The sequence below is a fragment of the Lucilia sericata genome, unplaced genomic scaffold, assembly GCF_015586225.1.
Source record: "Lucilia sericata isolate MDLA Ls3-8-SP2 unplaced genomic scaffold, ASM1558622v1 Contig000587F_arrow, whole genome shotgun sequence".
NCBI lineage: Eukaryota > Metazoa > Arthropoda > Insecta > Diptera > Calliphoridae > Lucilia > Lucilia sericata.
This window is the reverse complement of record NW_023994594.1, coordinates 240,969-251,530: the sequence shown is the minus strand read 5'-3', so window position 1 is coordinate 251,530 and position 10,562 is coordinate 240,969. Positions and strand designations below refer to the sequence as shown.

General features: G+C 31.1%; 1 protein-coding gene across 2 annotated transcripts; it reads right to left on the bottom strand.

Annotated features, from left to right (window-relative positions):
- Positions 1-522: 522 nt before the first annotated feature.
- LOC119606460 (cytochrome P450 CYP12A2-like) lies at positions 523-7,356 on the bottom strand. Of its 2 annotated transcripts, none has more exons than XM_037959974.1 (5): positions 7,170-7,356; positions 6,708-7,108; positions 6,540-6,656; positions 1,308-1,758; positions 523-1,235 (listed from the first exon to the last, which is right to left on the bottom strand). In XM_037959974.1, exons 1-5 carry the CDS (start codon positions 7,272-7,274, stop codon positions 627-629), a joined length of 1,683 nt encoding a protein of 560 aa, XP_037815902.1. In that variant the 5' UTR covers positions 7,275-7,356; the 3' UTR covers positions 523-626. The 2 variants fall into 2 exon arrangements, with proteins under 2 accessions (XP_037815902.1, XP_037815903.1); XM_037959975.1 differs by lacking the exons at positions 6,540-6,656; positions 6,708-7,108; positions 7,170-7,356 and adding exons at positions 2,073-2,189; positions 2,268-2,668; positions 2,749-2,840.
- Positions 7,357-10,562: the final 3,206 nt, after the last annotated feature.

The following is a 10,562-nucleotide window of genomic DNA, read 5'->3' as shown; positions in this document are numbered from 1 at the left end:
AAATATAGGGGCTTTTGTGTACTGCGAAATAGCTGCATCTCGCAACTTATCGAACTACTCCTTAGTATATGTTGGTTGATCCATATTGAAAGTTCTTTCGATATAAATTTGTTATCGAAGGATTTCTCGTAGTGTACAACTTTATTATTTTAGTATACAACTACTATTATTTAGAGCAGTTTTCATTGATCTACTCTTTATATAAGATGTTGCTTAAATTTCAGGTCTTTATCCGTTTTTGTGCTATCAGCTACCCTTTCCAAAGATTTATGTAGATAGGACGATGGGCATATAGGTCGGTGAGACTTTGGAGTCGCGTAACTCGGCTTTGCAGACTTTATGTAGAAAGGACGATGGATATATAAAAGTCGTTAAGACTTTGGAGTCGCGTAACTCGGCATTGCAGGTTTTATAATAAATACTATTCTTTCGATTATCAGATAACTTTCAACATAGATGATGATCATTCTGTTACTAAGTTGTACTTCTGAATCCAAAAATTTTTGACAGAAGAAACACCGATTTTTCAATTCTTCTATATAATTTATTAATAACATTATTTATCTACTGCTAAAATATAGTTCTTAACATCACATATTCAATTACATTAACATTTAAGACATTTCTCATACATCAATATCGGTAAATTTAAATTTCAACGGTATATTAGGGATATTCATCAGCACACTTTTAAATGCATTATCAGTAGGATGATTATATTCTATTTGAAAGTTGCGCACTATACGAGCGATGCCCAGCTCTAGTTCCATCTCTACAATACGACGACCAATACAAGTGCGTGGACCAAAACCGAAGGGTAAATAAACAAATGGACAGCTGGGTCTTAGGGGATGTGCAGATGTTGTTGCTTGATTTGTATTACTCTCCTTTTGTGCTCGCAACCAACGTTCTGGTAGATATTCATTAGCTCTAGGAAAATGATTTTCGTCGCGTAATAATGCTATAGAAACCATAGAAACTCGTGTATCTTTAGGTATTCTATAGCCACTTAATACCACATCATTGGCTGGTGAACGGGCATTGCCCACGGTTAAGGGATAAACACGCAGAGATTCCTTAATACAAGCTCTTAAATAAGGCATATTCTTACAGGCTTCTTCCGTGAATTCCGAGTCTTTGTGAGGTAAAATTTGCCTAACTTCTTCTCGTAATTTAGCTTGTTTTTCGGGATTTTTAGCCAGACATAATAAAAGCCCAGTAAAAGTGGAAGAACTCTGGAATATTACAATTTTTTATATAGAAATAATTCACTGTTTATAAGTTTTTTTTTTTTTTTTTTTGCTTACCGTATCCACTCCCGCCATAAACATATCCATGGCCATAACTGTTGCGATTTTCTTATCAATTTTTAGCAGTTTTTCTAAAACACTCTTCTCATGTTCTGCCTTCTCTTTCACACCATTTAAACGTTCCTGTTCCAAACGTTCAATGGCCTCATTTATATAGGTAGTGGTTATCTCTAATAGAGTGTCCAAAGAATTCATTAATTTTTTAAAGGTTTTCGTTTTATAATATCTCCATATTGAGGGTTTCAGCTCTACATCTAATGAAAGTGCTATGAATTCATTTAGAGTGGCAAACATTTTTGTAGCCATTGGATTGTTCCGATTTTTGGTAATCAAACCCAATTGTTTGTCCAGAGCGACTACCGATACAGATTCTAAAGTCCAGCGATTTATTTCCTCTTCAAAGGTATCAGGCATTTCTAGAGTATTAGGGTCACGTATTTGACGAATTCTGAAAGTATATTAAATAGATGTTAGATAACATAATAGATATTATTAAAAGCGAAAGTTTTTCCCCGATAATTTAAACTCCAACTTAAAACAAAAACCAAAGGTTTAAGTCTGTATAGGTGAAATCGTAAATCGGCACAATCATGTGACGACTTATTTCATCAGTAACCTGATAATCGTTATTGCCCATAATTTAAAAGAATTTCCGATTTCGTTAAAATATTTTATAGATACATATTTCTACAGAATCGACAAAGTCTCGGAAATCGAATCATAAAATTCAAACCATTTCATACTCCACAATTACTTACTCACCTTTCTACAAACTCCTTATTAACCTTTGACATTTTACTCAAATATAATCTTATAGTTTTGGGTTGCATTAATACCGGATTTATCATAGATCTCAAACTACACCATTTTATACCATGTCTATAGAAATTTAAAGTACAATTTTTCAAATCTACATTATACAATAAAACATTCTCTAAATCATCAATTGCATCTTACGTTGCCAATAGTCCTAAAACTCCTTGAAAAAAATCTGCCCTATAAATACGGCGATGATAGTTTAAAGTTAATAAACCCGGCCGTTTGGGCCAAGTACCTTCATTACGATAGATCGTCTCAAAGTCTTGAACATTGTGTGTAAAAATAAGATCTGGTTGACCAAATAGACCGGGTAATTTGTAAATATTACTATTCAACTCCTGTTTAAGAGTTAATATATATTGATGTGAATCTAGTTTAGAATATTTGCCTCCTGGTAGGAAATTTTTAAGTAATTTTAATTTATTAATTGAGGGTATTTCTTCGTATGATTTTGCTGCTTGCCATTCCGGGTTAAAGGTTCTTTTTATATCCTGTTGATCATTTTTAAAGGCCGTTGTCGTCGAATAAAATTTGAGTGACTAAATATGTAAATTATTTACATTATTTGTTTGTCATGAAAACTATAAACTTTGGCGTGTGTTTACAAATATTTACTTACAATTTGCGGTTTATTAAATCGAAAACTTTTGCATTTTAACATGTTCGTTATTAAATTAAAATTTGTACTTTTTATTAACCTCTTGTTTAGGGAAATAAACTCACACTGAAAGTCCGTTTAGAAAATTATATTACAAATTGTATAATTGTTATACTTATGCAGATATATTAGACCGGCTCACAAAAAGTAGTACTTGAGTTACCCTGTCATGTCATATGATGTTACCGGACCTGTCATATCTGACAATTTATCGGTATTTTACGTTAAAAATAGTAAGGTGCCGATTTGAAAAATGCAAAAAATGGACATTGCTACTTTTGTTTCTTCACTCCTCTGTTATACTGTGAGCGTCAAAAGAAAATGTATAAATGAAATTGTACTTTTGTAACTCGTTATAGCCCTGTAGGATTTTGTTAGTTAACTAAAAATCAAGTTAACTTTTTGATAACTTCTTATGACTAGCTTCAAAGTAACTCAAAAATGATCGAGGAAATGAACAAACATTTCAATAAAATTTTAAATAAAAAATAAAATAGAAACTCGTATCAAATTTGTCAAACAATTTGTATTGAAAAAATGAAATTATGAAAATGAAAATTTGTTTCAGCAATGAAAAATGAATTTATTATTATTAAATTAACATTTTCAGGAATATAAGACATATGTAGATAATGGTGTATATAGGAAGGAAATGTTGCTGCATATTGAACGCATTTATAATCACTAACAATTTGTTAAAAATAGTATAAAAATATAAGAAAATTGCACAGGTAACTCACAGCTGATCTTTTATTTATGCACTAGAAGCTAACTCATCTTGAGGTAACTTCTGGTTAACTGAAACTGATGTATAATGAATGAGTACTGACTCGTTCCTATGACATCACATTGAAAAACTGAATAGTATTTTATAAGCAAAATGGTTAGCTTTTGAGTCACCTCTGACTCATTTGTGGTTAACCATAAGTTAGTTTTAAGTTAACTCAAAATCCTACTGGGAGATATCGAAGTCGGTTTGGAGAAGTCTGACTGTCCGCCTACGCAAGCCCCTTTTTTAGTTAAGTTTGTTTTTAAATGCCTGTCCATCTGTCTGTCTGTCTGCCCGTGTGTATATTGAAATCAGATTTCAGAAGACCCCAGATATCTGCGATATCCGAATCAGCCATGCTTTCGGGAAGAACGCTATTTAAAATCATAAATTGTCTAGAAACGTGAAATTAAGCATGTAGTGCACTTTTTCGTACTTCCAAAGGTACTTTTTGACTTTTTTATAACATTGAACCAAGAAAATGAAATTAATCTTGTTGGGCCCAGAGTGAGAACCTATAAAATGGGACATTTTGGTATTTTTTCGTTCTTCAAAAAAGTACTTTTTGAATTTTCTATAATATTGAACCTGGAAGCATAAAATAAAGCGTGTAAAAACCGAAGTAAGTGAGAACCTATAAAAGGGGACTTTTTAGTACTTTTTCGTTCTTCAAAAGATACTTTTGGAATTTTATATAATATTGATCCTAGAAACATGAGTCCTACGTGAAAATCTGTAGGTAAGGATTTTTGGTACATTTTCATACTTTAACTGGTATATTTTGGTTTTTATGCAATATTGAACCTAGAAACATATAATCAGACATACATATGGGCAATGTATATATGTATATCCCGATGGAATAAAAATCTATAAGAATGAATTTTTAGTACTTTTTGTTCTTCAACTGGTACTTTTTAATTCTGTTATAATATTGAACCTAAAAAACGTGATTGAATCAAAATTTATAAAAGGGGAGTGTCATAAATAATTGAACCTTGAATCAAACATATAAGATCCTGATGGTATGAAAATTTATAAGAGTAAACTTTTTTGTACTTTTTCGTTCTTCAATTGGTACTTTTTGAAATTTAACATCTGTAATACACTTCTTAAGTAATAATGCCCATATGGTTTTACACACATACATATGTATATATTGATAATGATGATACCAAATTATTATTTCACAATCCCCGATAATTAATATTAATATTTTGAACTAAAAACAGGGTCATTTCGTTAAACAACTGTTACGATGTAGAATTTTTTCTTTTTCGGCAATTATATAGAGCAACTTCGTATTGTTGTTTTTATATCACTGAAATGTTCATTGTGTAGCCGGACTTATTGGAACGGAGAAGTTTCGTTTTTGTTACGCGCCAAAAATAAAAGAGATGATTCTTATTTGAAATCAATAACAACAATGTTTTCTTTTTTGAAAAATTATTGTGTTAAACTTAACAATGTTCCTGTTGTTGTTATTTTAGTTTTTTTCCAATTCCAGTGTACGAATTTAATTTGTTACCATTATCCAAAAAAAAAAATACATTGCATCTGCCTAAATAAATTGCATTTTTTGGCAACAACAAAAACAATATAATATACAACCCTGCAATTTTAAAGTAGTCAATGTATCCCATTTATATAGTAATTTTTCAAACTTTTAAATACCAGAATATGAGATATGATGATTTTCGGAACAGTTTCAAAGAAAAAACTCAAATTAAAATAGTGAAAACACATAAAATATTAAAAAAATTAAATTGTTAATTTTGTTTGACTTGAAGTGTCAAATTAAACTTAAAAACTCTTTTTTTTGTTTTTAATTTTATTAATTAAGAACTTTATTAAGAACTTTATTGTTCATCTTCAGGAAAAATATTTATTTGCAATCGGTTCTTTATGTTTTGTTCTTCTATAACTAACTCATTCTTGCGGGACAGTCTTCCAGAACTGTTGGGTAATTATAAGAATTTAATATTCAAAACCAACGGTTGATTAGCAAAATAAGTACAGTGGTTAGTGAGTTCAAAAGTAATAACAAATTACTGTGGTACAAATGCGTCAAATGATTAAATAGAACACAAATAATAAAAGATTTTTTTTAATGGAAAACAAGTAACGCCTTGAAAATATTTTTTTTGTACCCTTCACCTTTTTGAGAAGAGTATTATAAAGTTTATCATTCCGTTTGCAATTTCTATATACATTATTTACCGACCCTATACTGTATATGTATGTATATTCCGAGTCTTTATAGATAGCTAAGTCGATTTAGCCATGTCCGTCTGCCGGTCCATATGTAGGTTTAAATCAGTTTTCTGAAGACCCCATATATCTACGATATCAAAATCTTCAATAATTCTATTAGACAAGCTTTCGAGATTCTTGATAAGTTTTTTTCAGAAACCATAGCAGCTATTTCTATCAACGATGTTCTTCTTTTCCATTATCCAAGGATTAACTTAGTTAAACATTATTAGAATATAGCTCCCATACAAAATAATAATACAAATATGTGGTCCACGGGACAAGCTAAAGTACTATATAGTGTCGCAAAATTATATTGAGGAAATTACAAATGGATTGAAAAACAGCAGTGACTGTGAATTGGAAAACATTTAAAATTGTATAAAATTAGGTCATAATTTTTTGGATAAAGAGCTTCCATAAGAGGTCCTCCCCAGAAAATTATATTTATGTTTATAATTGACATAATACTAGTAACACAATCCAAAATAGAAAAAAATTGCTCTATCAATTTCCGTGACAATTATTCAATATTTGGTCTGCTCTTATAGCAATTATAGAGTATTATATAGTCGGGCATGATCGATTTGTCATGTAAATGACTATTTTTCGTAGAGTCAACTTATCTACGAAAAATAGATAACAAGCCCAAAATTATTCAAAATAAATAAAGCGATTTCTAGCATTCAAATTGTTTCCCTGTCAATTTGTTTTAAATTATATCACCTACCTCTCTATAAATTCCTTATTGACCTGAGACATTTTTCCCAAATACAGTCTTACATTTTTGGGTTGCATTAGTACCGGATTGACTGCTGATCTAAATGAGCCCCACTTTTCACCATGTCTAAAACGAAAATCAAATATTATTCATTTCGAAAACATTATTCCGACTTACGTTGCCAAAAGTCCCTCAGTTCCTTGAAAATAATCTGCTCTATATACACTACGATGATAGTTCAAAGCCTCTAATCCCACTCTTTTGGGCCAAATACCCTCGTTACGTAGAAGTGTTTCAAAATCTTGAACATTATGTGTAAAAACAATGTCCGTTTGACCAAATGAACCGGGTATTTTGCAAAAACTACCCAAATCTTCTCTTAAGGCCATTAAGAATTGTGTTGTATCTAATTTATGATATTTGCCACCTGGTAGAAAATTTCTTATTAGTGTAAAACTACTCATAGTGGGAATCTCTTCGAAAGGTTTGGCCGATTGCCATTCAGAGCTAAAAGTTGACTTGATGTCATCGTCTGGCTCATTTAAGGTAGTGGAAATAGCAGATCTAAGTCTCAATTGCTAAATAGACAATATAAATTATTTCGATTCAAATATTGTAAAAGTTTTTAATTTTACTTACATTTATTTGCGGTTTTAGATGACAATTTTTATTTAGTAGTAAATTTGTGTGTTTTGTCAAATCTAAATAGTTTAATTTATAACAATAATTTTTATATTTAAACATTTTAGTTAAATTTTTGTTTATATAAATAGCTAATTTCTGAGCAAATAAACAACTTGTTTGTAGGAACAGATTCGTACTAAGGTTGTATGTTTTTTAATGAGCACATAAAAGTATATCGCTGTTAGCGATAAAAAGCTTTTTTCTTTGTTGTCTATTTTTTGTTAAGATCACTTTTCTCTCTGAGAATGTTTATGGGGGTTTAAGAGAATTATAAAGTTGTGCGGAGCATTTCTAGTTATGAGATTTTCGCATATGTACTTATCTATTTCTCTGTGTTAGTATGTACTAAGCTTTAGTGAGAAATATCACATCTGCATCATATGAGCAAAAAAGAGGTTTTAAAATTAGATTTTTTTGTATACAAATTTGATCAGAATTATAATGTAACCCTGAATTCATATTGCTGATACGAGGTTTAAATAATTTTAACCGAACATCTTTTATATAAATACAAATTTAAAATTTCGTGATCCCAAGAAATGTCTATGGATCTCTACTTGGAGTATCAATAGATTCACTCCTTTTTTAGGATTCTTTTATTAGAGTGTTATATTCGACTATGCCGAATCTTATATACCCACCATCAAACCGTGTGCTGTAAATGGAATGCTCCCCTACAAACATTAGGTTGATATTTAAACCATGAACATATATTGGGGTCAATTATAAAATTTGGCAGAGAGATTTTGGCTTGTATGAAACTTACATACTTCTTAATATCGAATTTCAGCGTTATACTCATATTTTCAAGACATTAGTGAGCGTTAAAGTCATTTTCTATGGGGAGTAGAGTCAATTGTGGACCGATCCTCATAACATTTCAAAGTAATTTTCTATGGGGGGTTGGGTAAATTATGGACTGATACTCATAAAATTCGGTAGATTTCCTATGGAGACTATGCGAAAATGGGGACCCATATTGCCCATTTTCAATACTAAACAAACCTTACCTATAAGAAATATTTGTGGAAAATTTCTCTAGCTCTTTTCACTCAATCGTGCTTTCAATGGACAGACAGGCGGACGGACAGACAGATCGTCTTAGAATTTAATAAGGACCCAGAATATATATACTTTTGTGGATCAATATTTCGATGTGTTACAAACGGAATGACAAAATCAATATACCCCCTATCTTTTTTGATGGTAGTGAATATAAATATTACTTATTGAACCTGGAGTTTACGATATTCGTGACAGTATTGAGCAAATATCTGTACAATTTGTACTAAAAGTACTCTCAGAGAAAAAAGAAAAAGAACAAATTAATTTCATCCGAAGAGAAGTTTTAGTCATTGAAACACTCTCAATTTTAAGGTTAAGTCCATATATGTATAACATATACTAAATCAGGGTAGGACAGGGCTGACCATATGATACTCTACACTAGTTTCAATAAAATATTTACATTTACCTTAATTTTATTGTTCAAAAACTAATTTCCTTTCTATGGGAGTTAGGTTCAAGTATGAATCAAATGAGACGCAATCATTTCAAATATCGGCAGCATAATTTTTCTTATATAGTTATGACAATTTCGGTAGAGATCTAGTATATCATTTCAAATAATTCATCTATAGTTAATAGTCAAATAGTTTAGGGCACTAAAAGTCGGGTTATAGTTGATAGATGATTCGAGATACTAAGGATCTGTTATATGTATGATAATTACTTTTATTTGACCATCAGACAGAAATCTAGAGCAAATCATAAACACTATATGATACTTTTTTTTATTGCTCCCAGGGAGATTTTTCCTCGGTGAACCGCCTTGGTGTTATTTCAATCCTGGGGAATAGAGGTAAAGAGATCAATTGACTCGCGGTTTGACCAGAAAGCATATCTTATCTGGTATTACAGTTTGTGGCCCGCAGGATTTGTTCTGTACTGGCTATTAGTAAGGTCCTTTCTGGGTACAAATAGTGATTGTGGTAGCAACCTAAATCGCGCAATGATAACAGTGGTTAAGAAATTTATATTTCGGGATAATTTTTTGGCGATATTGCCTATTTAATAGAAGTCCAAAGGTGATTTGATATCACAAGAGCAGGAGTGAGACAGGGGTGCGTGAGCCCTCACATCCTTTTGAATGTGTTCGATGAATGTATAGGATAATAGGTATTGTTCTTGTGTTGTTTCTTTCTTTGTTTGGGGTTGTATCGCGGTTTACGCTGTCCATACCTGACCTATCGCAGAGTGTCAGCTGTTAATAAGAAAGCGACGGGGATTGTTTATGAGTATGAGAGTGGATTCAGATATGTTTAGTAGATTTCCAAACATTCCGTAGCTCGAGCAAAGTACTTCTACAAAATCAAGCGTGTACTTTGCAAGACACAAATAAGGGGAGGAGGAGTCGTCTCTAGCTCAGCCTGTATTTAAAAAAGACCAACATGAGATTAGATCATCGAGGCAGACTTGGGATCATACTTCGGTCTACCAAATTCGTCTTTAGGTGCTCAAACAACAGATGTCAGCACAGCTTTGTGGTTGAGTATGAGGTTTAGACGATTTCTAAACATTCCGTAACGGAACTGCAATAGTAAGAGGTAAGATAAGGAGAGGTAAGTACAGGGTCAGGCGTCTGCCATGTACAAAAATTGCCCGCGTGTCCTTTGAAAGACACAAAAGGGCAGTGATGAGCTGTCACTAGCTCAAACTGTGTTTGAAAAAGACCAACATGAGATTAGGCAGTCGAGGCAGGCGCTCACTTAAACCACTCCAGGGTTTAAATTCTCTCATATTAACAATAAAATTCCTATTTAGTTAAGAATTCTTTTGCTATAATAAGTTGAGATTTAGACAATAATGAATTTCTTTTAATATTCTGAAATTGAATAGGAATACGAACTTAAAAACTTCATGAAGTAAGCACATTTTGGAATTAATTCAATGCAGGAAGTTCTTTAATCAATATCATATCAACATTGTAGTCGAGCTTTAAACAAATCAAGTATAGGGATATCCATTTGTGTAAACCATACTTATATCAAGTTTTATTTTGATTTAATTTCGAAATAAAAAAAAACACTTAATTTCAGATAATAATAAAGATATAAATATTTTTTTTATTACACAATAATTTCTTGTAAAACTATAATTCGATATATATATATTTTATATTTTTGTTCGCAAACACCAATAATAATTTGATTTTCATTTAATGGTTTAAATTTAATATTAATTCAAATAAACATAAATATACACAATAAAAATAATAATAATTAAAGTAATAATAATAATGATATAATAGAAATAATGATATATTTTATAATATTTTTTTTTTATAAA

Excerpts from the sequence above, each read along its gene's own strand:
- LOC119606460 (XM_037959974.1), bottom strand. The coding sequence starts at position 7,274 with ATGTTTAAATATAAAAATTATTGTTATAAATTAAACTATTTAGATTTG. Across the intron at positions 6,657-6,707 it reads ACTGAGGGACTTTTGGCAAC|ACATGGTGAAAAGTGGGGCT; the intron begins GTAAGTCGGAAT and ends TTTTCGTTTTAG. Across the intron at positions 1,759-6,539 it reads AATAAGGAATTTATAGAGAG|AATTCGTCAAATACGTGACC; the intron begins GTAGGTGATATA and ends ATATACTTTCAG.